Source organism: Trichomycterus rosablanca, chromosome 8 (assembly GCF_030014385.1).
Source record: "Trichomycterus rosablanca isolate fTriRos1 chromosome 8, fTriRos1.hap1, whole genome shotgun sequence".
Taxonomy (NCBI): domain Eukaryota; kingdom Metazoa; phylum Chordata; class Actinopteri; order Siluriformes; family Trichomycteridae; genus Trichomycterus; species Trichomycterus rosablanca.
Window position 1 is genome coordinate 4,470,249 of NC_085995.1, and position 27,107 is coordinate 4,497,355.

A 27,107-nucleotide genomic window follows, 5' to 3' on the forward strand; every position below is an offset into this window, starting at 1 on the left:
ATTGCACGCCCCACTTTTTAGTTTTTTATTTCTAAAAAAAGTTTAAAATATCCAATAAATTTCGTTCCACTTCACGATTGTGTCCCACTTGTTGTTGATTCTTCACAAAAAATTACAATTTCATATCGTTATGTTTGAAGCCTGAAATGTGGCAAAAGGTTGAAAAGTTCAAGGGGGCTGAATACTTTTGCAAGGCACTGTATATGTATAGAATATAAGAATTTTAAAAACAAATGACAGCACTTTTCTACACAGTCACCTTCCGATGCATTTCTCCACCGTTGTACCAACTTTTAATGCCATTAGCAAAAAATGTTTTTGGTTGAGCGAGGAGCCACTAATGTACTTTCATATTATAATCACATGAAAATCTTCTTCCCCTTAAAGCTTCTTTGAGCGTCCAAAAAGGGGGGAAATCAGATGGTGCTTAATCTGGACTATAAGCGTCTCTCAGTCTCTCAGACACGACTGATTACTACTCCTCCCACCCTCACCGCTTCCAACCAAAATATAAAAGTGCGGAAACTTTTTGAAGATCCCACGTATTTACAGGTTAGAACCAGGACAAAAGGCAGCACAGTGGTGCACTTGGTAGTGTGGGTGTCTCATAGCGACATGGTTCCACAGTCCTGGGTTCTATTCTCACCTCTGATGATTGTTTGTGCAGCATGTTCTCAGCGTGTCAGTGTGGGTTTTGTTCAGGTAGACTGATTCACTCCCACCTCTCACGAACATGCACCGGGTGAGCTGGCTGCTCTAAATGGCCCGTGGGTCTAGACGAGAGATTAATTGAGTGCGTAAGTGAGTGTGTAATATAGTGAGTGAATGGGTACGTGTCATACTCTGATAGATTGCCACCCTGTGCTGGGTATGTTCCTGCCATGAATCCAGTGTTTCTGGGAGGTGTTAAAGCCAAACAATGCCTGACCAGAATAGAATAAAGCAGTTGGAAAAAGTGCAAGAATAAAAATAAATAAATAAAATAAATAAAACCAAGACAAGTCGGAGAGAATAAAACCTACAGGGTGGTGGGTCCATTGTGGGGCATCACACTTCTAAATCACTTACACCAAAAAAGTCACAACTAGAATTATTATTATTATTGCTATTATTATTATTATTATTATTATTATTGCTATTGTTATTATTATTATTATTATTGCTATTATTATTATTAGTAGTATTATTATTATTGTTTTAAGTATTATTAGTATTATTATTGTTATTATCATTATTGTTTTTATGAATATTATTATTATTATTATTATTATAACTGTTATTACTATTGTTATTTTATTATTATTATTTTATTATTATTATTACTATTATTGTTATTATTATTATTCTGTTATTATTGTTATTATTATTATTATTATTATAGCAGTTCATATTTTGTGATGTGCTTTGAAACCAGCAACAAAAGCAATCACAAAGCAAATATTAGAGGCTAGGATCAAACCCAGGTTTCTGAAGCTGTGTGCCACCTACTGTATCACCATATTTCTTATACTTGAAGAAAAATAATAACTATAATAATAAAAAAAACATTGTACGATGTAATAAACTGGTAAAGCTCATCGTTAGCTGATATTATTTTGCTGCATGTAGAAGCTAAGTCATTTTAAATGCCAGTGCTGCATTTGTTTAAAAAGAAATATCTAAATAAAAAGATAAAAAGGAAAAAACATTATCGGGAACAAAGAAATGACTGAGTGTTGCAGTTTGTAACATCCAGTAATGATTTTTGCTCAAACAATAATAAGCTTTTCATCAAGTGCCGGCTCCCAGGTAACATCTTCATCTGCTCGCTCTGCTTTTCGGGGAAACGGAGATCATTTTGTGGGAGGATCAAAGTGCTGGAGGGTAGTCGCTTTATCTGCTCGCCGTTCACTCATCACATGGCCCACTGAAGGGGAATTCCTAATTAATCTTCAACTACTTCAATCCAATTTGCATGATCCTCCTCAGACCTCCTCAAACCTCACCATGAACGATGATCTGGGATTAAAATAAATGCAAATTCCTGAGGAGCTCACACAGCGAAGTAGAAGTAGAAGTAGAAGTAGAGCTCAAACTCTACCTGCACTGCAGACCAATGAAGAAATGTGCAGTATTTAAATAGACACGTGGACAGAACTGACCATATTATCATAACCAGCATACAGCAACAGACTAACGTGGTAGTGTGATGGTTGGAGATGCTTTGTGGTATCAGAACCTGGACTGTATGCTGTGGTGAGACCTAAAACCAGCAGATACTGGGGCCAAAAACCTGCAGTGTGCCTTTAATTAAAGTATGTAAAGTGGGTGTTGCACAGCAATAGCAGTCCTTGGGGTTTGGGTTTGGTACTTTAAGGTGTGCATGTGCATATGCAAGTACACGTGTACTGTATAATTGGTATGACAGTAGGGTCAGTCATTGTTCTGCACCCCTGGACCTGAGAGGGTTAAAGGCTTTGCTCAAGGGTCCAACAGTGGCTGAATGGCAAAACTGGGAATCAAACTGTCAACCTTTTGATTAATAGCCCAAAGCTCTACACACCAGGCTACCACTGTCCCAGAAGTTTAGGAAGCTCTTCAACTTTACCATGATTGTCACTTATGTTTTACCACAAAAGCAGGTACATTTAGAAGTACAATGTTAAAAGACATAATGTGTGTAAATGTAAAGCTAATAAAATAATACAAACTAAAGCGTCTGAATACTCGTTTCCCCTGCTGTACGTGATTAACACTGAGCAGCTTTTAATGACAGCACACGTCCATTAATCAGACGATAGATCACAGTAATTAAACCCTTAATGTTTATTTTTGACTGGAACATAAACCTTTTGGCCGCATTTAATGTACAATAACACTCTGACTAACCTCAATTTAGTAATTGGGCTAAACACCCTGGCCCCTCAGGGATCACTGTGTTTTCCGTCCGGGCTCCTTAGAGCTGTTGACCTTTCCTCAGACACTCAGGTAAAGTGTAAAGACGTCCGGGCAGCTCAGCAGGAACCAAATTATGCTAAGAAGTCTGGATTGAAGTAAAGAAGTACCAGGCTGTGTCTTAAATCCAGTCTAATCTTCTGTATCTACAGCGATACTTGACTTCACTTCAAACCACTCATCTGTTGTATCAGAAGCTCCTGCCTGGCTGGTGAATAAACCTAAACTTCTGGTCACTCCAGCCCTGCCGATTTTACTACAGCATCTCTTTTAGGTTAAAGTCAGGACTTTGATCAGGTCCTGCTGTACAACCCAATTACACCCAAAACTCAGGTAGATGCCGAATCCCTGCGATGGGTTGGCGCCCTGTCTAGGGTTTTTCTGCCAGCGCAGGTGTCTTCTTTGGTTTGTAGTGGTTTCCTCCTGGCTACCCTTCAATCACTCCTATTTTTTATCTGATCTTTTTTTATAAAGATTATTTTTAGCAGGCCAATCACGCCTGGGTAGATTCACCACTGTTCCAAATTGCATATATTTGGGAATAATGGCTCTCGCTGTGGTTCGGTGAGGTTGGCGGAGATAGAAATGGTTTTCTAGAGTAATTTATTTTTTATATTCAATCAACCATTTTTGGCTGTTATGGATTTTTTATATCATGGAATATCACAGCATAGTGTTTCTGTAGAGGGTTTAGGGTGACTGCTTGGGATTTCTATTTTACAGGGTTGAGGGTACTAAACTTTGCTTTATATATATATATATATATATATATATATATATATATATATATATATATATATATATACTGTATATATATATATATATATATATGTATATATATATATATATTGTTTATGCATTTTCTCCCTTTTTCTTCCTTTTAGCGCATCCAATTGCGTCATGCTTCCTCTCCAACAATTCCGATCCCTGCTCCGATTAAGGAGAGCGAAGCTAATCCACGCCCCCTCCGACACGTGGGCAGCAACCGCATGCATTTTGTCACCTACACTTTGACGAGTGCAATGCAGATCAGCACTGTGTACGGAGACACACACCCTGACAGCACTCTTTTCCCGTCTCTGTGCAGGCACCATCAATCAGCCAGCAGAGGTCGTAATTGCATTAGTTATGAGAGAGAGACCCTATCCGGCTTTAATATCCCACCCCTGTTTGAACAACAGGCCAATCATTGTTTATGTGTTTGCTCAGCCCAGCCGGCAGGCAGAGCTAATATTTAATACGATGTATTCGAGATCCCAGCTCTGGTGTTCCAGCGTGTGTTTTTGCCAACCAACTTTGCTTCACCTTATTAGACTGCTTAATCAACTGCTTAACCAATGGGAATTTCTCAAGTGATAAATGAATGATGTTGTACAAACTGTGTTGTGTTTTTGATGTTTCTGAAATCCATTATTATGACAAATGTGTGTAAATGGGGCAACATTTCAAGTGTTTTTTAATGCAGAATCGAAAGCACTCCAGTTTTAGTCAATGTGATTTTAAATAAATTAGCATCATGTTTAATTCATAAACTTTATGTATTATTTATTTAGCTAAATGAATGAATAACTTATGGATTTTAAACCACCTCATTGTGCAGACACGTGTAACTGTTTTCATCCGCGACAATTTAACATCATTAATATTTTTATTAGCAGTTTAGCAGGTTTGGAATTCGTGTGTGTTTGTCAGCAGTGTTCCGCCTGAACTCCTCAGAATGATTAGGGATGAGATAAGTGATGTCAGATCACATTTGTGAGTGTTTGAAAGATGATTTGAGAGATATTTATTTTACAGACTTGATGCCAGGAAGGAGATGAGGGGTGAGGCGGTTCAGGATAAATTGTAAAGAAAATGACAGGTTTATTGATTGAGAAGTGCTGCAACTTGAGTGCCACTACTGCTTTGATATATGTTTTATTCATAACAGAAAAATATCGACAACATCCCGCCTGTATCATTACCCAGAACTCATAACAGAGAACCAAAAGAAAAACCCTTGACAGCTATTAAAAACTGAATGGATTAATTAGGCCGCCTCGTTTATTTAAGGTCTCAGGTTGTACTTAGAGTTCAACTGCTGTTTAGACAGGTACCAGGATATGACTAAATGATTAGTTTCACCCATCCTCATGCCAGCTGGAGATGTGGCAAAAAGGTGGGGTGAGCAGATGATTTTACCTGATTAGGATCTGATTAGGTTTTACCTGATTAGGATCTTTAAAACAGAATTGATTACATTAAAGAAGAAGTGTGGGGCAAACCCGAACCCAAACCCGCTGATGCTGTTGGGCGGGTACAGCTGGTGAGACGAGTGTTTTGGTTCTGTAGTCAGAATTTATCAGTGAATTTGTGGCAGTTTGTCAGGGTTTAATGGGGGTGGACAAATAATTATAAACAATTTATATTTTAAGTTCATAGAGCTTATAACAAGGTGTGGGCGGCACAATGGCTCGGTGGGTTGCACACAGGTCGCCTCACAGCAAGAAGATCCTGGGTTCGATTCCCAGGTGGAGGGGTCTGGGTCCTTTCTGTGTGGAGTTTGCATGTTCTCCCCGTGTCTGTGTGGGTTTCCTCCGGGAGCTCTGGTTTCCTCCCACAGTCCAAAAACATACAAGTGAGGTGAATTGAAGATACAAAATTGTCCATGACTGTGTTTGACATTAAAGACTTGAACTGATGAATCTTGTGTAAGCATTAATTATCTTCTGGCTACGTCTGATTTCTGACCCCGAATATAGACAAAGGTGCAGAGCCTGGGGGTTCTAGGTCATAGAAACTTGTGTTGATCAGGGATGTTGGGTTGCTGTCGTTCTGCCTCTCTTGTCCGATCACTCAGGTTTGATGACAGTGGGGGAGGTGGGCGCTGATGTCCTGTGAAAGCCTTAATGACTTTGTTATCTGCACGCTCTCCCTTTTAGTGATGCTGTAATAATTAGGGGTGCCGGAGTCTAAAGGGTCTCTCTACAGAACTGATATTTTACTCCAAATGATTTCACATTTTAACTACATCTTCTGTTTCACCCCGAATTTAAAGACAGCATGTCGAGACTGCCAACAATGCTGCTCCTGCCAGATGTGACGGACACCTGGCTTGTTTGCACCAAAAATGTCAAGAACTCACTACGGACTTTATCACAGACAAATAATGAAGAACTCTAATTATTTTTTACGAGTTATAACTTTTAGTTTAATTTAATTATGTGTATGTATGATTTGTGTAAATCCTATTTATTTAAAGTATTCTCCAGGCCACCCAAGGAGGATGGGAGTCCCTGCTGAGTCTGGTTCCTCTCAAGGTTTCTTCCTGTATTTTAAGGGACTTTTGCCTTGCCACTGTTGCCCTCGGCTTGCTCAACAGGGATTTTTGGTCTGTTGGTCCTGGATTCTGTAAAGTTGCTTTGAGACAATGTTCATTGTAAAAAGCGCTATATAAATAAATTTGACTTGACTTGACTTGACTAGTCCAGTGATTTACCCACTAGGCTACAATGTCCCTACAGCACTGCATTTTATATTTGGCCTGTTTACTCTTTGGTCAGTTAATCCTGAATATAATAACTGTTATATGAATATATTAATTTCTTACAGTCATTTTTCATGCTCTTGTTAAATAGAGGTACTCTACGGGTGGTAGGTGGTAAAGAGGTAAAACCTCGAAACAGATTAGGTGCAAATGTACAAAAACAAACAACAAAGAAGTAATACAGAAAATCCCTCCTCATAAGCATGAGGAACATCGGTGTAAGTGCTGGATTAAAATAATAATAATATAAAAACTTCAATAAGCAAGAAATGAAAAATTTACATTGTACAGAGTTTAATATTGATTTTCATTAAGATCAAGAAGCAGCGCTGCTCTCTCATAATAAATCCTGATGTGTGATCCATTTTTTTTCTTAATTTTATTATTTTCTGTACATTTTGTTCCTTCTACTCACAGCATTTGGTCCTACAATAAAGAGATTTATCATTTTATCTTATTTTAGCCACGTTTAATATTTGTGCCCATTATTTTCATTCAGAGTCGAATATCTGTGTCTGAACCTAGTATCAATTCTGGACTTACTCTAGACATTCTTAATCATTTATCTTCACAAGAAATCCTTTAGATCCTCTAAATTATCTGTATATCTGATCATCATTTTCTCTTTTTTTAATGCATTTTCTCCCTTTTTCTCACATTTTTAATTTTAGCGCGTCAAATTTTTACCCAGTTGCGTTATGCTTCGTCTCTACTGGTACTAATTCCCGCCCCGAATAAGAAGAGCAAACTAACACGCCCCCTCCGACACGTGTGCAGTACCCGACTGCATCTTTTCACCAGCACGAGGTGGGACAAACGAATTATTCCTCGACTGTGCAGATGCCATCAATCAGCCAGCAGAGGTCATAACTGCATCAGTTATGAGGTCCCTTTCTGGCTCCCTCCCTGGATGAACAACAGCCAAACGCTGTTCATATAGCCGCCCAGCCCAACCGGATGGCAGAGCTAAGATTCGATACGATGTATTCGAAATCCCAGCTCTGGTGTGCTAGCGTGTTTTACCGCTGCACCACTTCAGCGGCTGTATATCTGATTATCTGATGTACAGATGTTTATTTGTACACCCAACCACAGGTTTGTTGGTTTGCTCATTCCAAAACCATTGACTTTAATCTGAAGTTGCTCCTCTACAGCAAGTTTGTGGCTAAAAACACAATTAATTTACAGAAAAGACTCTCCACAAGACTGTGCCTGTAGGAATTTGTGCTCAGTAAAAGAATGGTTTGTTTATTAGGATTTTAACAGCATGTTTTACACTCTTTGGTTACATTCATGACAAATGGTAGTTACTCGTTACACAAGATTCATCAGTTCACAAGGTTATATCGAACACAGTCATGGACAATTTTGTATCTCCAATTCACCTCACTTGCACGTCTTTGGACTGTGAGAGGAAACCGGCGCTCCCGGAGGAAACCCTAGCAGATATCGGGAGAACATGCAAACTCCACACAGAAAGGACCCAGACCGCCCCACCTGGGGATCAAACCCAGGACCTTCTTGCTGTGAGGTGACAGTGCTACCCACTTAGCCACCGTGCCAGAGCCGAGGTCTGGGCTCCGTGTGTTTATGAACCTTAATTTGCACAAAGGGGCACAGTCATGCTGGAACAGGAAAGGGCCTTCCTCAAACTGTCTAACAGGCATGTCATTTATTTTATATAATTATTTTTCACTACTGTTAGCAAATGATGTGGCTAAAACACCTAAATTCAATCATTAAAAGCCGTTTCCACATACTTTTGGACATACAGTGTAAATGCATGAATAAATAAAAATACTGATTGGCTTTGACTAAATGGACTTCTAAAAAAACTAAAAACAAACACTTATTTCTTCTTGCCGGGGATGCCAGCAGTACCTCGAGGGCACAGAAAAAAAAAAGATTTAAAGGGCAGAGAATGCGGGTACAGCGACCGGTGGATCTACAGTTGAAGTAAATACGGCATGGATGAATGGCGCCTGGCTTTGGTGGGCAGGGAATAATTCATAGTGGCCTCCATTCAACTATCCTGAAAGAGCACCCGGCGCTTGTGTAGCGGAATAAGGCTTTCTGAGACAAAGAGAGAACGGGTCAATCAATAGCACCTAAACCGAGCATGAAAGCATAAAAGACCTTCTTCCACCCGACGCGGCCTCCTGAAACAGGAAGGATTCCCGGGGTTCGTCTGCTGCCTTTTCATTTAAGAGCTGAAACTTCCAGCAGCCCTTCACATTACCAAATCTTATTGATGAAGAGCCTTTTTTTGGCGTGTTTAGTGGGGTTCAGTCAGAAGTGTCTTCAAGAAGCACCTGAAAGAAACTGAAAGTTTGAGAACTTCTTGGAACAGGAGGAGTCTGGAGTCCATCAAAGTAGAATAAAGAAAGGTGAAAAATACACCGATCAGCCATAACATTAAAACCACCTCCTTGTTTCTACACTCACTAGGAGCACTTTGTAGTTCTACAATTACTGACTGTAGTCCATCTGTTTCTCTGCATGCTTTGTTAGCCCCCTTTCATGCTGTTCTTCAATGGTCAGGACCCCCACAGGACCACCACAAAGCAGGTATTATTTAGGTGGTGGATCATTCTCAGCACTGCAGTGACACTGACATGGTGGTGGTGTGTTAGTGCGTGTTGTGCTGGTATGAGTGGATCAGACACAGCAGCGCTGCTGGAGTTTTTAAACATCTCAATGTCACTGCTGGACTGAGAATAGTCCACCAACCAAAAATATCCAGCCAACAGCGCCCCGTGGGCAGCGTCCTGTGACCACTAATGAAGGTCTAGAAGATGACCAACTCAAACAGCAGCAATAGATGAGCGATCGTCTCTGACTTTACATCTACAAGGTGGACCAACTAGGTAGGAGTGTCTAACAGAGTGGACAGTGAGTGGACACAGTATTTAAAAAATCCAGCAACACACTAACACACCACCACCATGTCAGTGTCACTGCAGTGCTGAGAATGATCCACCACCCAAATAATACCTGCTCTGTGGTGGTCCTGTGGGGGTCCTGACCATTGAAGAACAGCATGAAAGGGGGCTAACAAAGCATGCAGGGGAACAGATGGACTATAGTCAGTAATCGTAGAACTACAAAGTGCTTCTATATGGTAAGTGGAGCTGATAAAATGGACAGTGAGTGTAGAAACAAGGAGGTGGTTTTAATGTTATGGCTGATCGGTGTAAATAGATTAACCACATTTAATTAATACTTGGGTTGAATTATTCCTAAACTTGAACAATGATAAAAAAGAGAGGAAACTGACTAAAAGAATAGTCTATAGTCATAAACATCCTTCTTTTTCTCAAAAGGAAACAAAAGAAGATCCCAGGCTCGGTTTTTCAGGGTGACGGAATGAAACCCAACAGATCTGCTGAACGACTGGCGATGAAGATGAGCACGCCGCACTCAGCTCTTCCTTTCCTGTAATTTAATCATTTGCGTGTCATCTCCTGATTGCGCTGCGATTCCTTCTCCATCATTCGAACACGACCGGCGGACCGCGTTCTTCCCTCGTCATCACGGTAGTGATGCGGTTGCTATGGCGCCCCAGCCCCCATGATATTATGCGTGGCTCATTTGCATTTTCATTCTGGCAGAGAAAAGTGTTTCAATATTGAGTTTTAGCAGAAGCAATAATAAAGCGAAATGTCACCAGAGCCAATTATACGGCTTCCTGGTCGCCATGTAAATACGTTACTCAGGTAAGCGCGGTCGCTGCCGCAGTACGGACTCGAGCGTGGACGGATTCGGAGCGTCTGAGCAACAGTCATCCAGAAACAGTGATGAGTAGACGAGAAAGTGCTGATATTATGCAGGAATCAGCAGTACAGCATCACGCTCCGCAGCACATTCATTGATATTTTCATGACTGGATTTTCTCTGGTAAAACATCAGTAGGTGTTTGATCGAGTCAGAACCAGAAATACAGAAACTCTGTAGAAAAGTTGACCGTTTTTAATTTTATGATTAATGGTAACGCTGGTCTCTCTCCATGTTCAAAGTTATTTGTGAGGGCAAACTGACAGATGACTTAAGATGTTAATTATATAAGCTTTAATTTACCCATTGAACGGGTCACCTTGGCCATCATCGCAACACTGCTTGTGAGATACCTTTTTAGAAGAGTGGCTATTGGGCAGAGGTAGCTCAGTGGTAAAGATACTGGACTAGTAATCAGAAGGTTGCCAGTACAAGCCCTACCACAATCAAGTTGCCACTGTTGGGCCCTTGAGCAAGGCCATTAACCCTCAGTATTTTAAATTGTATTTAATCATAATCGTAAGATGAAATATATGGACTGAAAAGATGACATAGTGGTCAGTCTATTTTATTCCATTTGTTTTTAAAACAGAATCTTTAACAAGCTATTGACCATGTAGTATATAGTATACAGGGCACAAGAGAACTGCAATATTCTACAATACCCTATGTTAGACTCTTAGCCAAGGACAAAAAGAAGACCAAACTGTAACTTTATACTAAAAGAACTCTGTCTGTACGGTCAGACGTAATCCAAGAACCAGCAGGAAAAGCTCTGCTTTACATTAGAAGTTGCTGAATTATGTGTGGGGGTGCATTCACATGAGAAACAGCAAAACTGCTTTTTCTATGGAGTGTTGCACCACACACTTTTGCCATGTTGGGGTCAAAGTCATCCGATTGAACTTTGACCCAGTTTGCCGCTGAACTTTTCAAAGCGCCTCCAATGAGAGAAACTGTTTAATGCGACTTTGTAAAAGCACCATGTGAACAAAGCTTAACGTGACTTTTGTACTAAAACAACGAGCGAGAAATTCCATTAGTGGAGAGAACTTATGAGCAGTAATAATGAAAGTAAGAGAAAAATAGAGAAAAATAATAATAACTACATAAACTTGCATGTGGATGCTTTATGTTACATCTTGTAAATTACAGTGGGACCAGATTGTAAAGAGAGAGTAAGATGCATTGCTTGTGTTGCCTGGGTCACATAAAAATCATTGATAAAAACACAAAACACACTAAACACAGATACACGTGGAGCTTTTAGAGTGGATTGACGGTTATTCCACACACATGCAGATTCGTCTCATATTCACTTTGAAGACGTTTTATGTTAAGTTCACCCGACACGAGTTTCAAAGTGTTCGGATCACTGTACAGTTCACACTACACATCTTCATGTCTTGTAATCGTGTAGTCCGACACCACACTCACTGCCAGTCACAACCTGATCGCAACATTTTTCACTCTACAGGATTTTGAGTCGCTGGCTATTTTTTATGAGTCTGCTTGGCTCTGCAAACCATCATGAGCGGATCGAGTCCTTGAACAGTTCACACATAGCAATCGAGAGCTGATTTGCCTCCAAGCAACCTGTCGGCAAACAAAACTCAGGGCAAAAATTGTGTAGTGTGAACTAGCCGAGCTCTGAGCAAAGTGACGGTTTGCACCAAGGCTCGTGGTGAGTAAAGTGTACTACTGTCTAGTTCACAGTTCCAAACACTTAAAGGCTGCCATGCAAAAAAAGTAGCTCCTGAGTTTCTATGTTCATATGATTAGAAACAAATTTCAGTCAAGCTTTTAGAACAGGTGCTTTTTTTTTACCTCATGACATTAAAGCCTGTGTGACTGTGGACAGTCTTACCCAACTTCCATCAGCTGTTACTTTAAAGCTGACATGTTGTAGGTTGTTCTTAGATTACATCTGAAGGTGACAGTTTCGGTTTTCTGTCCAACACACTTCTGTGCACTTCGTAGGTGGGTGTAGTTAAATAAGTCATATTTATATGGGCACAGAGAATAAATTAGCTGGAATAGCAATATAGAACTTTCATTCATTTATTCAATGTCTGTTTTACAGCTGATGTATCCAGTTTAGGTTCATGGTGGGTCCAGTTCACTGGGCGAAAGTTAGTAAACACTTAGGACAGGCTGGCAGTCCATCACACACACACACACACACACACACACACACACTGCATGTTTCTTGCTCCTGCTGGGAGGAAACCCACACAGACACGAGGAGAACATGCAAACTCCTCACAGAAAGGACCCGGACCGCTCCACCTGGGAATCGAACCCAGGACCTTCTTGCTGTGACACCGCCTACCGAACTTTAATGTTTGTATTATTAATTCAGACTCATCCTGTGTGGGTGTATGTAAACTTTCGACTTTACCGTAAGCTATATTTTCCTCCCACCAGTTCCAGCATCATACTGGAAACGCAGCGTGGTTTCAGAGCGCCAGTTTCATAAACAAAATACGTCATGATAGAACTCGATTCGTTGGCATTTTCCCACGTTGCACTCTGCCAACAGCTTTCTTGTTCCTGCTGTGTATGATAAACCCAGTTTGGTGTCAGTGCCACACCGCTGGCACCCAGTACCCGTCCTAACACGCCTGAGAAATAACATTCAGCCCCAGATCAGTGTGATTCTCCTAAAAAACAGAGGCAGGGCTACCTGGTGTGTATTTTCTGTTCAGTTTTTTTTCCACCGCATGAGTTACACACACACACTAATGTTAGCAAACGCAGCGTTTCTTATTTACTCTGCTTCTATCTGAATGTGAGCGGCGAACATATTGAGTTACATGTTGGTGCCAGTCACAGGTTCCATTAGTCATTTCGGGACCGAGCGTAGGCGCAGCAGGCGAAAACACGAAAACCTGTTAAAGAAGCGGTTCAGAGCTCATATTCAGCTGTAGCTGTGTTCGGTCTGGAGAATAAACACTGTGTATGGGATACAGCAGGAGATATAAAAGCATAAACAATCGTCTTCTTAAGCTTTTAAACTTCATTCACTCACTTTCTTAACCGCTTATCCAATTAGGGTCGCGGAAAGGGGGTGCTGGAGCCTATCCCAGCTTTTCAACGGGCGCAAGGCACACAGTAACACCCTGTATGGGGTGCTAGTCCAACGCAGGGCAGACACACACACATACATACACACACCCTTCACCTATAGGGCAATTCAGTGTCTCCAATTTCTCCCGGAGGAAACCCACACAGACACGGGGAGAACATGCAAACTCCACACAGAAAGGACCCGGACCTTCTTGCTGTAAGGCGACACTAAGCCATCGTGCCGCCCCCTTTAAACTACAGTGGTGTGAAAAAGTGATTGCTCCTTTATCCTGGTCAGGGTTGTGGTGGGTCTTATTCACACAGGTCAGACACACACACACACACACACACACACACACACACTTGGAGCAATTTTAGTAGCTCCAATCAACCTGACTGCCTGTCTTTAAACTTGTTGCAGTTGTAGCCTAACAATTAGGGTATCGGACTAGTAATCAAAAGGACGCTGGTTCAAGCCCAATCACTGCCAGGTTGTCACTGTTGGGCCCTTAAACAAGGCCCTTAACCCTCAGTTGCTTAGACAATATACTGTTACAGTATCGTAAGCCACTTCGGATAAATGCCCAAAATGTAAATGTAAACCTGTGGAAGAAAACCGGAGCACTTGGGAGGAAATCCAGAAGGACACGAGGAGAACATGCAAACTCTACACAGAAAAGACCATGGCACCCAGCCAAGATATCAAACCCAGGACCTTCTTGCTATGAGACAGTGACAGCGCTACCCACTGTGCCACAGTGCCACCCCAGAATTTTCTCCCCTAATCTAGTCATATCCATTTACCCTGATTGGGTTACGCTTCACCTCTACCGATACACCCCTCCACTGCTGACTGAGGAGCTTCACAACTGACACGTGTAACCCTCCGACACGTGTGCAGTACCGACTGCTACTTTTCACCTGCACGAGGCGAGTTCATATGTGGATCAGCTTTGTGTACGGAGAGACACAATCAGCCAGCAGAGGTCTTGGCTGCATCTGTTATGAGGAACCCTGGTCCGACTTATTTACCCTGTGAACAACAGCCAATCGTTGTTCATGTGGCCGCTCAGCCCAGCCGGATGGCAGAGCTGAGATTTGATACGATGTATTCGAAATCCCAGCTCTGGTGTGCTAGCGTGTTTTACCGCTGCGTCATCTGAGTGGCCAACTGTATGGATTTGAATGAATTTACACTAATTCCTGTTGTTTTGATGCCTGCAACACATTTCATTAAAGTTGGGATTGGGCAATATAAGACTGTGTTTGTGAAATATTTGTTCCGTTTTATTATAGTTATTTTGAAATTGGGTTTCTGCCTCCACCTGCTGCATTGCTGCATCATTATTCTGAGCAGTAACCTGGGGGAGAAATGTAAATGACTGACTCTGAGATATAATCACCTCTGCAGAACACTGTGCAACTTCATTTGTTTTGAGAGGTAAAGGTGGCACACGGGCTCGGCTCCCTCGCTTCACCCTGATCTTCCCGGCATCAACATCTCTGTTAACCTTTCCGGCGGGTCAGGATCGGAATAATGTCCGGCGCATAACAAAACAGCACATCTCGTTCCCGAGAGTGTCGCCAAAGCTCTTTCACACCAATCAAACCGGGATTGTGGGATGTGCCTCGATGTGCCGCGCTGCCCGGCCTCGCAAATTAATGTGCTGTGTGGGCAGAGCAGCAGCCGCCGCCTCATTCAGCAGCAGCAGCAGTGTATTTCTCAGCATCACAAAACCATGATGTTCACGGTGACATTTACTACCCAGAAGTCTCGGCAACAATTTTGTACAGAAAGTGCTTGAAAAAAAGATGCAGAAAATAACAAGCAGCAAAATGTTCAAGCTGTGGAAATAATTCTACTGAAACACTGAACAGGTAGAAGAATCTGCTTCCTATAGATACACAGCGGAAGCCAAAAGTCTGAGACCACTAGTGACCGGTGTCTTTATTATTATAATTATTACAGTATATTACAATAATCACATTATAAACTAATAGGGATGTAGCAATACACTCTACCCACAATGCGATACGATTAACAATACTGGGTTCACGATACGATTTTTTCCCGATTTCTTAAACAAAATGAAATTGAAAACAAATTATGACAAAGTTTCCTTTTATAATTTTTATAATTTAATTTTTATTGTTTACAATACTGTATTTGTGCTTATCTAAATAATGAATGCCATTTTATTTTGCTGCACGTTTCCCTTTTTGTGTAAAAATAAATGAAATGAAACAAATCCCACATTAAATAAATAAATGAATAATACAAATAAAGAAAGTATCCTCACATTAATAAATCTGGCTGGAAAATTCCGAACCTGGCAACCCTGTAGTGACGTCAACCAGGCGAGGTGAATAGCGCTAGTGCCCTCTGTTGTTTGAAGTGAATATCGATTCATATCGACACATGTGAATCAATTTTTAACAGTCTTGTGGTTTCACCCATGCTAGTGCCAGCTGGAGGTTTTATCTGATTAGGATCTTAAAAGCATAATTGATGACATCAAAGAAGAAGTGTGGGGCAAACCCGAACCCTCTGATGCTGTTGGGCGGGTACATCTGGTGGGACGAGGGAACTAAGTGTTTGGGCTCTGTAGTCAGATTTTATCAGTCAGTTTGTGTTTAACAGGGGGTGGATAAATAATCATAAACAATTTATATTTGAAGTTGGGGGTGACATGATGGCTTGAGTAGCACTGTCAACCTGGGTTCAATTCCCAGTATGGAGTTTGTATGTTTTCCCCATGTCTGTGTATGTTCCTCCCACAGTCCAAAGACATGCAAGTGAGGTGAATTGGAGACATTAAATTAAAATGAAACTGATGAATCATGTGTAAGGGTGTAAAACATGATGTTAAAATTGCAAAAATAATTAAATAATTAAATAGATAAAATAATTAAATAAATAATTTGTTTATTTGATCTAATTCAGATTAATTCAAATATCCTCAAGGCTGCTCATGTATGATGGAGTCTGGTTCCTCTTTTGGTCCTGGAATCTGTAAAGCTGCTCTGAGAGCGTGTTCATGATAAAGACATAAAATAAATATGCGCTATACTGGTAAATCTGACTTGATGTCTAAGCTTGTTTTCAGGACATCGAGTTCTCTCACCAAAGACAAAACAAACCACCCAGACTGTTACCATAAAAGGTACAACAGGCAACATCTGTCATGGTATGGGGTGCGTCAGTGCCCACGAACGTCCGTGACTTGCATAAGTGTGAAGGTACCACTGACGTGAAGGCGTTTATTGGGATTTTGGGAAGATCTATGCTGCCATCAATCCTGGGAAGCTTTAGGTCAGGTCTTACACAGCAGAGGCCAAAGGTCTGAGACCGCTAGTGACCATTCATTCATTCATTCATTTTCTTATCCGCTTATCCAATCAGGGTCGCGGGAGGGTGCTGGAGCCTATCCCAGCTTTTCAATGGGCACAAGGCACACAGTAACACACTGGACAGGACGCCAGTACATCGCAGGGCAGACACACATTTATACACATACACACATACACACCCACACATTCACTTATAGGGCAATTCAGTGTCTCCAATTAACCTTAAATTCCGCACAGAAAGGACTTGGATCGAACCCAGGACCTTCTTGCTGTGAGGCGACAGTGCTACCCACCGAGCCACCGTGCCACCCCAACTAGTGAAAATGATTTTCATTAAATAAAGTCCTGTATGTATTTAGAACTATAACCTTGGGAATTTGTGTAGCTATCTAACTTGTTGAATACACGTTATTGCTTATATGCGTTACTGAATAAGTTCTACCTTAGGTTACCGCCCTGAACTGTTGTGTTTACCTCTTTTTGTGGGGTACAAGTATTATTAGGAGGGTCAGACCCCTCCAAATCCTCCCTGTAAGATGCCCTGATTCTATGTGCCACCTTATGAGAAATTAGAACTCCCTAAAGATGTAAGACATTCATCAAATACGGGTTTTATTTCTTTTTTATAGCTTTCTGAGCTGCACCCTGATTCCCAAAGTGATAAAAGGGGCGAGATGTCACTCTTTGTAAAGTGTTTTTCTCTGATATAGAAAAAAGCAGATGGCAGGGTGTTCCATCTAAATTAGATACTAATGGTTGGGGAAAAAATTCTAATTAAAATAACAACATGTATCTGGGGTTTATCTGTTCATCAGCAGGTATCAGTCAGTGAAAGCGCTTTAGTAAATGAACCGTATGAACTTACCGATGACGTAGGTGAGCAGCAGCGCCAGCGTGAGAGTCACAGCGGTGGCGGTGAGCGCCGTGCATTTCCAGTTGCAGCACTTGTACGGTTTGTTAAAAGAGAACGTGGGTCTGGAGAAGGTGGTCCGGGGCAGGGGTCGAGGAGGAGGAGAATAAACCGTACTGGAGGTCAGAGGGTAGTTCTGATTGGCTGTGTTTAGCAGCGATGATGAACCTGAGCCGTGCTTAAACAGGAAATGCCTACAAAACAGAGAAAACAATCCTTACAGTCGGCTCAGTAAACATTAAACCATGAGTTCTTTTACAGACAACAGTCTTAAATTTAATAACATCTTTGTATATTATAAAAATATGTTTAATAACCCAACATCATCGAGAATTAACAAAAACACACAACTGACACGACCCTGACCTAACTGATTGTCCACATGAACACAATTGGTGTTTGAAAGATGGAAGGTTGGACAGAGTCTCTTCCCAGTGCCACTACAATATGACATTTTCGGGACTGGTCCGGGTGCCTGAGCAAGTGGGTTGGGAAAGGGGGTACAGATGGGGGGGTTGAGTCACCTAGACTAGTCGAATAGAGTGGCTCTCCATACATGATATGGTTTTGTGTGGGAACACAATACTGGCAGGTGATAAAAAGTGGCCACAGATTGAACATGTGTCTATGGGGGCAGGATGATCCGGCTCTCCATAACTGAGCACCAACCGGCTCTCTTCCACTGAGCACCAACTAATTCACAATTAGGAAATAAAAATAACGTATACACCTCCTTGTTTCTACACTCACTGTCCATTTTATCAGCTCCACTTATCATATAGAAGCACTTTGTAGTTCTACAATTACTGACTGTAGTCCATCTGTTTCTCTGCATGCTTTGTTAGCCCCCTTTCATGCTGTTCTTCAATGGTCAGGACCCCCACAGGACCACCACAGAGCAGGTATTATTTAGGTGGTGGATCATTTTCAGCACTGCAGTGACACTGACATGGTGGTGGTGTGTTAGTGTGTGTTGTGCTGGTATGAGTGGATCAGACACAGCAGCGCTGCTGGAGTTTTTAAATACCGTGTCCACTTACTGTCCACTCTATTAGATGCTTCTACCTAGTTGGTCCACCTTGTAGATGTAAAGTCAGAGACGATCGCTCATCTATTGCTGCTGTTTGAGTCGGTCATCTTCTAGACCTTCATCAGTGTTCACAGGACGCTGCCCACAGGGCGCTGTTGGCTGGATATTTTTGGATGGTGGACTATTCTCAAGAACAGCATGAAAAGGGGCTAACAAAGCATGCAGAGAAACAGATGGACTACAGTCAGTAATTGTAGAACTACTAAGTGCTTCTATATGGTAAGTGGAGCTGATAAAATGGACAGTGAGTGTAGAAACAAGGAGGTGGTTTTAATGTTATGGCTGCAGTGTAGATGTCATTTCTGTATAAATAAATAAACCAATTGTTTATATTTATTTACTTAGTGGTGAGTGTTGAGTCCACACTCCTCATGGCTGTGCTACATTCAGTTATGCTGTATAATCAGGGTTGCCAGAGAATCATGTTCTACTCTGCACAACTTACATCTTATTATTAATGATTTTGTTCACATCACATTTTCTTCATCTTCAACTACATCTTCAGTGTTTTACCCCGAGGTGTTTCTGACCCACCTGAGGCTGAAGCCCGTGGGTTTGACATGCCAACAATGCGTTTCTGCTGGATGTGACGGGAATCTGCAGCGACTGCACTTACAACGTCCAGAACTCACCATCAGACTTTATTCTACCACAGAGCGAACTGACGGACAATAAACTGTAATTACATTCATTATGATTTCTACTTTTGTTAGAATTATTATCATTATTATAATTATTATATTACAATAATTCACATTTTTAAACTAATTATTATAATTCGTTTATTTGAGCTAATTCAGATTTATTTAAAAATCCTCAAGGCTGCTCATGGAGGATGGAGTCCCTGTTGAGTCTGGTTCCTCTCAAGGTTTCTTCCTTGTAATATTTAAGGAGTTTTAGTTTGCGGCTTGATCATTTTTGGTCCTGGAATCTGTAAAGTTGCTCTGAGACCGTGTTCACTGTAAAAAAAAAAAAAGCGCTATACCAATAAATTCGACTTGATGTCTCAGCTTGTTTTTGAGAACATCATCAAGTTCTCCAAACCAGGGGTGTCCAAAAAAATATGCAAAGACGGGGCCACAGAGTCTTTTGTAATAAAACAAATAAAAATATAATAGCCGCTCAGGTGCCGCAGCGGTAAAAACACACGCTAGCTCGTAACTGATGCACTACGACCTCTGCTGGCTGATTGATTGTGCCTGCACGGAGGCGGGGAAAGAGTGCAGATCAGGGTGTGTCTCTTCGTACACAAGGCTGATTCGCATATATGCACTCGCCTAGTGTGGGTGACAAAATGCATACGGCTGCTGCCCACGTGTCGGAGGGGGCGTGGGTTAGCTTCGTTCTCCTCAATCAGAGCAGGGGTCGGCATTAGTGGAGAGGAAGCGTAATGCAATCGGGCAATTGGACGTGCTAAAAAGTCAGGAGAAAAAGGGGAGAAAATGCATGAAACAAAATATAAAATAATAATAATAATAATAATATCAGACCTACGGGATTACTAACAACTACACTTCCTTTTTTATTAGAGTGACTATGGTCGACAGAGTCATGTAAACTAACATTTCACCCATTTCACTCACTAGTTTCTAATCCTAATATAAAGATTATTATACTCCTTTAAATGAAACATACCCATTTCCCTCTAAACTCAGTAAAAAAAATATACATTTTTATTCTCAGCGCACCTGAAATCTTCTGCATTTGCCATCTAAGTTTTTGTTTCTTTGGAGCCGCCGTGATTATCCAAAAACTGGAGAGCGTTAATGTTTATTTATTATTATTATTATTATTATTATTATTATTACTATTATTATTAGGATTTCAATGTCATGTTTTACACACTTTGGTTACATTCATGACAGGACAGGTAATTACTCATTACACAAGATTCATCAGTTCACAAGTTTAATGTCAAACACCGTCATGGACAATTTAGTATCTCCAATTCACCTCACTTGTACGTCTTTGGACTGTGGGAGGAAACCGGAGCACCCAGAGGAAATCCACACAGACACGGGGAGAACATGCAAACTCCACACAGAAATGACCTGGACCGCTCCAACTGGGAATTGAACCCAGGACCTTCTTGCTGTGAGGCGACAGTGCTACCCACTTAGCCACCGTGCCGCCCCAAGCATTAATGTAGGTGTAATGGTAATGTTTTGAGTCGGGGGAAAGAAGACAGGAAGCTTTTTAGATTTGTTTTATGTGATAGTGACATCCAGAGCTCAAACTTTTATTTTATTTCTAAAATACCTCACAAGCTGTTTCAAAAATGGTAAAAGGCCACAAATTGCCCACAGGTCATAGTTTGGACATTCCTGATCCAGACTGTTACCAAACACACCTGGGCATTGTACAGCACATGGGCCACGTCCGGCCCTTTGACTTTTCTCAACCAACCCGCATGAGGACAGTTGCAATTAAAAATCAGATATAAATAAATGTACATCAAACATGCAATACAACAGGATTGTTTTTATTTTTAAGGGACCGCTATTTTTTTTATTTACACGTGTATGTGTGAGTGTATCCAGCTATATGACCGCTATTGGATCACTTTCTCATGTGGCGCCTTGGAAAATTTAATTGCCCACCTCTGCCATAAAAAGTGCAAAAGGCAACATCTGTCATGGTACGGGGTGCGTCAGTGCCCCCGACATTTCTGACTTGCATACGTGTGGAGGTACCACCGACGTGAAGGTGTTTATTAAGATTTTGGAGAGATATATGCTGCCATCAATCTCAGGAAGCTTCAGGTTATTTCTGCTAGACACTGTCAGGTCTCATTCTAAATCACATATTTTTTTCTGTCTACTGGACATGATATGATTTGATCCTATATTTATTTATAACCACTTTAAGCAGATCTTTTATTTGTAACTGTTCACACCGCGGTTGATTTTCTGAGGCGATATCCACAGGCGAAACCCACTGAACTGATAGGATGAGAGATTTCCCCGGAGAATTCACAGAGAAATGAGTGTGGGTGCACAACAGGGGGTCGGAACGGTGAAAGCTCTATTCTTAACTATCAAAGCAGAAGAAAAGTGAAGAGTTTTAATTTAAAATCTCTACATGTGGTCGTCCTGTTGCAGATCGAATATCCCAATCAGCCAGAATCTACATTTAAATCCAGCGTAATTATCTACAAATCCTCGTTTAGTCCCATACACTTTGTAATGCGCTTCTAAATATGCTGAGTGTCTCCACATAGAGTCAATTGAATTAAAAGTGGAAACTTTTTTTGGTATCATTTAGAATCAGATTCTGTAGTGCTGGGTGATTGAAATGCATTTAGAAATACTTCTACTGAGTTCTAGTATAATATAAAATAATTACAATTATTCATCACTATTATTAATTCAATTAGCAACAAAATATACACCGATCAGCCATAACATTATGACCACCTCCTTGTTTCTACACTTACTGTCCATTTTATCAGCTCCACTTACCATATAGAAGCACTTTGTAGTTCTACCATTGCTGACTGTAGTTCATCTGTTTCTCTGAATGCTTTGTTAGCCCCCTTTCACCCTGTTCTTCAATGGTCAGGACCCCCACAGGACCACCACAGAGCAGGTATTATTTAGGTGGTGGATCATTCTCAGCACTGCAGTGACACTGACATGGTGGTGGTGTGTTAGTGTGTGTTGTGCTGGTATGAGTGGATCAGACACAACAATGCTGATGGAGTTTTCAAACACCTCACTGTCACTGCTGGACTGAGAATGGTCCACCAACCAAAAATATCCAGCCAACAGCGCCCCGTGTTCAGCATCCTTTGACCACTGATGAAGGTCTAGAAGATGACCAACTCAAACAGCAGCAATAGATGAGAGATCGTCTCTGACTTTACATCCACAACTAGGTAGGAGTGTCTAATAGAGTGGACAGTGAGTGGACACGGTATTTAAAAACTCCAGCAGCACAACACACACTAACACACCACCACCATGTCAGTGTCACTGCAGTGCTGAGAATGATCCACCACCTAAATAATAACTGCTCTAAGGTGGTCCAGGGAGAGTCCTGACCATTTAAGAACAGCATGAAAGGGGGCAAACAAAGCATGCAGAGAAACAGATGGACTACAGTCAGTAATTGTAGAACTACAAAGTGCTTCTATATGGTAAGTGGAGCTGATAAAATGGACAGTGAGTGAAGAAACGAGGTGGTTATAATGTTATGTCTGATGAGTGTATATGACAATAAACAATGTTCTATTTTATAACTGCATTTGATTGGTTAGATTAGCTTGGCTTGCATTTAATCATTTGATTCAGAATCTACAACTATAATAAATTGATTCTGAAAATCTCTACATGTCCAATCTGACTCAGAATAAAGAAATAAAGAAGCCGAACAGAATCAGAGGAGGATCAGACGAGTGCTGAGGGAAATCAGTGAGCACTTCCTTTAGCAAGTAAACAGGGCAAGAAAAAGCTAAATAACCTTGATCGGCTGAAATAACGCAGCAGTTCGATGTTAGAGCATCTCGCCCTGCACACCGTCAATTAATCTCTGAACGACTGGGAATGCTAATTAATCAGTTCATGAGGCTTATTAATGACTAAAACAGCACAAGTTCAAATGCAGTTGTTGCAAATCAGCAGCACAGAAAGGGGAAGTATAGTTCAGCTACGGGGTTATTTTTAGTCTTTCACCTCTAATATTCACTAACAAAACTGACCTCTGACCTCCTTGTTTATGTCAATTTTACATATTGTATATTAGACTTTTACCTATTTTACATGTATTTAGCTGTTTTTAGCTGTTTTAAACTCTATTCTGTATTTAAGTGCACGACCGCTCTACAAAAACCCTTTCAGACCAAGATGTTTATTAACCAAGGCCAATACAAGACCAGGTTCAATACTTAACAACAGCTAGACAAGACCGACACACAGCAACAGGGAGCAAAACAAGACCAAGATCTATAGCGAGACCTTCACCAATCAACACCAGGATGAAAAAGAGACCCATTTAGCGCCCAGGTGGCGCAGCGGGATATTCCCCTAGCACACCAGCGCTGAGATTCTGACACGGTTCTGCTAGGGCAGGATGACCAGACTATGTGGGTGAGTGTAAGGACCCTGATTGGCAGATAGAGAGGTGCCTGTGCAGAGTGCATGGGTGGAAAAGGGTTCCGCTAAGGGCTGTGCACGGGTCGGAGGAGGCGTGAGCAGCAATATACCCACCTCGACTGCAATCAGTGATCCCCCAGCAGCGGAAGACAAATAGACTACGTTAAATTGGAAGAAAATGCATGAATAAAATAGAAAAAAATGAGACATATTTAAACTAAGATCTAGACGTATTAAAACAAAACAGGATTAAGACCAAAACCAGACTAGGATCTTGGCTTTAGGTGGTAATTACTGTTTGCTGTAATAAACAGTATATTAACTTTACTGTTAAACTAAATATTATGTTGAAGATGCAGTTTGTGGACATTTCTTATTAGTAGGATATTAATTTTTCTTCTAATAATTAATTCAGCTCTGTGTAGCAGCTGAACATACAGAGAGAGGTAAACGTTTTATAATGAATAAATTTCATAGCAGAAATTTAAACATAATTATTTATTCCCCCAAGTTTATTGTTATTATTTTGCTGATGAGCAAACTGACACACACCCCCTCCGACATGCATCTTTTCACCTGCACGAGGCGAGTTCATATACGGATCAGCTTTGTGTATGGAGAGCCACACCCTGATCCCACATTATTCCTCGACCCCGTGCAGGTGCCATGAATCAGTCAGCAGAGGTCGTAATTGCACCAGTTATAAGGTCCCTATCCGGCTTCCACCCTGCATGAAAAACAGCCAACCATTGTTCATGTAGCCGCCCAGCCCAGCCGGTAGCAGAGCTGAGTTTCGAACTGACGAGTTTGAAATGTCAGCTCTGGTGTGCTAGCATGTATTACAAATCGAAAATACACATAAGTCAAAATGTATAACTAATTAATTACATATAATAATGTCATTTAATTTTGTTGCATGGCCACAATTCTGATATTATAGCTGGTGACTTCTCTGTGCCCATATTCAAGTAATACTGTCTCTGACTAGGGTTGGCAAGAAAACACAAAACTCTCCTCTTAGGCCAAAAGTAAATTCATAATAGAAACAGTCAAATGTAAATCATAGATCATGTGACAGTGTTCACAGTCAAGCAAGCTTTAGACTGCATTTAAAGCTTGGCTAAAGTGTGTTGCTGATTGCGTAAATCAAGAAATGACAGAAGTAGAGACTATTTTTGCCAAGCAAAGCTGATGATCCAGTGATTGCAGAAGTTGTTGGAATCCAAAGACTGCCATGGAATACAATCTATGACCAAAAGTATATAGAACTTTTACTCTGACCACAAGTTTGCTTGATTTTGTTCAAAAACAAAGGCATTTATAGAATGATCTACCCTCTTTCTGTCTTTTCGCCACTTTAACAGACTCCACTCATCTGGGAAGCCTTTCCACAAGACACTGAAGAGTATTTGTGGAAATTTGTGGAATGACCTTTTTTTGATAAACGCTCCAATTCCTCACAAAGGCGTTTAACAGGGTTTAGGTAAGAACTTTGGAGGCTGGAGCCAATAGAGCTATTTCAAACCAAACTGGTCATGTCTTTATGGACCTTGCTTTGTGCACAGAAGCACAGTCATAATGGAACAGGTATGTCTTATACCCTAAAATAAAATAATAATAAAATAATCCCAGCTCCAGTTCTCACCCACTGACTAAACTCACTGTGGCTCTTGTTCAATAAACAGACATAACTAGCAGGAAACAACTGCAAATATAAGCAGTTTAATTTTAATCTGAATACAAAAAATATCTGACATTTAAAATCGTAGCATAGCAGTTAAATAAAATAAATGTATTCATTTATTTTGTAATGTATATAAGAGCAGGGCAACAACAGAGCTTTCTGTAGTTAATGTCAAGACCCGAGTAAAAACAAAAAGGTGAGACGGAGCATATTAAATTGCCTCAGGGAAATGAAAATAATAATAATAATAAAAAACTTCAATTAATTCATGTTGGCCTATCAGTGCTGCGAATGCCAAACAGCTCGCGGCGTGAATGGAAACGAGTTGAGTCGACCTAAAGCCCCGTACCTCGACTCGACTCGCAGCCCCTTTTTAGATATTTATATCCACCAAATCATTAATTTAAAAAGTCACTCCATCCAGTTCTTTTTTTCCTGCACGAGAGCAGAGGATCTAATTACAGGTAGATTCATATCTTATTAAAAAGCTTTCTCACGCCAGGCTGGGTGCCAATCTCATCTCCACTCGGTAACTGTAAGAATCCGCCTGTTACAGAGTCTTCATTAAGAATATTAGTGTTGTACAATCTCAAATTCACCATGCATGTACAGAACCCCCCCCCCCCCCCCCCCAATCCCTTCGTACAGTCATTATTGGCACCACGCCTGCAGTTTTAGTGAATTAGGTGGCACACAGGAAATCTGCCAGTTGGCACAGTCGAAATGGAAGTTACAAATCTGACAAAAAGTGTTCAGGATGGCAGATGTTCACGCCAATAAAAATCAACCAGATGGGACTTTACACTGGTAACTGATATTTTTATCCCGGTCCGGAAGTGCTGCTATTATTATCAGATGGCAGAAAGCACCCATCATAACCTTCATTACTCCTCAAGTCATCCCACGAGGATCGTTTAATAACAACAATCTGACTCCTAATGGACATCGAGAGCCAAATACACATTCTTTATAAATGAAACTGCATAACAGCTGGAAATTTTGCTTTTTTATGCATTTTCCTTCTTTTTCTCCCAATTTAGCAAAGCCAATCCACTGCTGGGAACCCCGATGGTGTCCAAGAAGGGTTCATGTAAATTCACCTGACTCAGAGATGTGTTCACAGTCCATCAATTGCTTCGTATTCTCTCGTACTTCGGTGGATTTGTGCATGAGGTCAGCTTCGCGTAAGCAAAGCCACGCCCCGATCTCTGTTCTCTATTTTCCGTACAGGCGCCTGGGCAACCAAGGTCCTTACACAGCTCTGTCCTGTCACTGCAGTGCTGAGAATGATCCACCACCTAAATAATACCTGCTCTGTGGTGGTCCTGTGGGGGTCCTGACCATTGAAGAACAGCATGAAAAGGGGCTAACAAAGCATGCAGAGAAACAGATGGACTACAGTCAGTAATTGTAAAACTACAAAGTGCTTCTATATGGTAAGTGGAGCTGATAAAATGGACAGTGAGTGTAGAAACTGTTAGGCTCTGTGGCATCAGGGGAATGTACCATCTCTCCCTGACGCCACAGGCCTTACAGAGCAGAAACGAGCTGTGCCTTTTATTACCTGGCCAGCTCGTTAGGGCGAAGTGGCTGCACCTGTGCCTTCCCTTATTTAAGGGATAGGTGCAGAGCTGTAGCCGTCGCACCTTCTGCTCTTGTTGGCTGATTCTTTTTTC

The 27,107-nt window shown here is 41.1% G+C and overlaps 1 protein-coding gene across 1 annotated transcript in view; it reads right to left on the bottom strand.

The window, feature by feature from the left end:
• LOC134319304 (teneurin-1-like) overlaps window positions 1-27,107 on the bottom strand; it is a 301,993-nt gene that overhangs the window by 142,448 nt on the left and 132,438 nt on the right. The window contains exon 5 of the mRNA XM_063000393.1: window positions 17,520-17,758. Within this exon, the coding sequence (XP_062856463.1) occupies window positions 17,520-17,758 (239 nt within the window). The remainder of the gene's footprint in view (window positions 1-17,519; window positions 17,759-27,107) is intronic.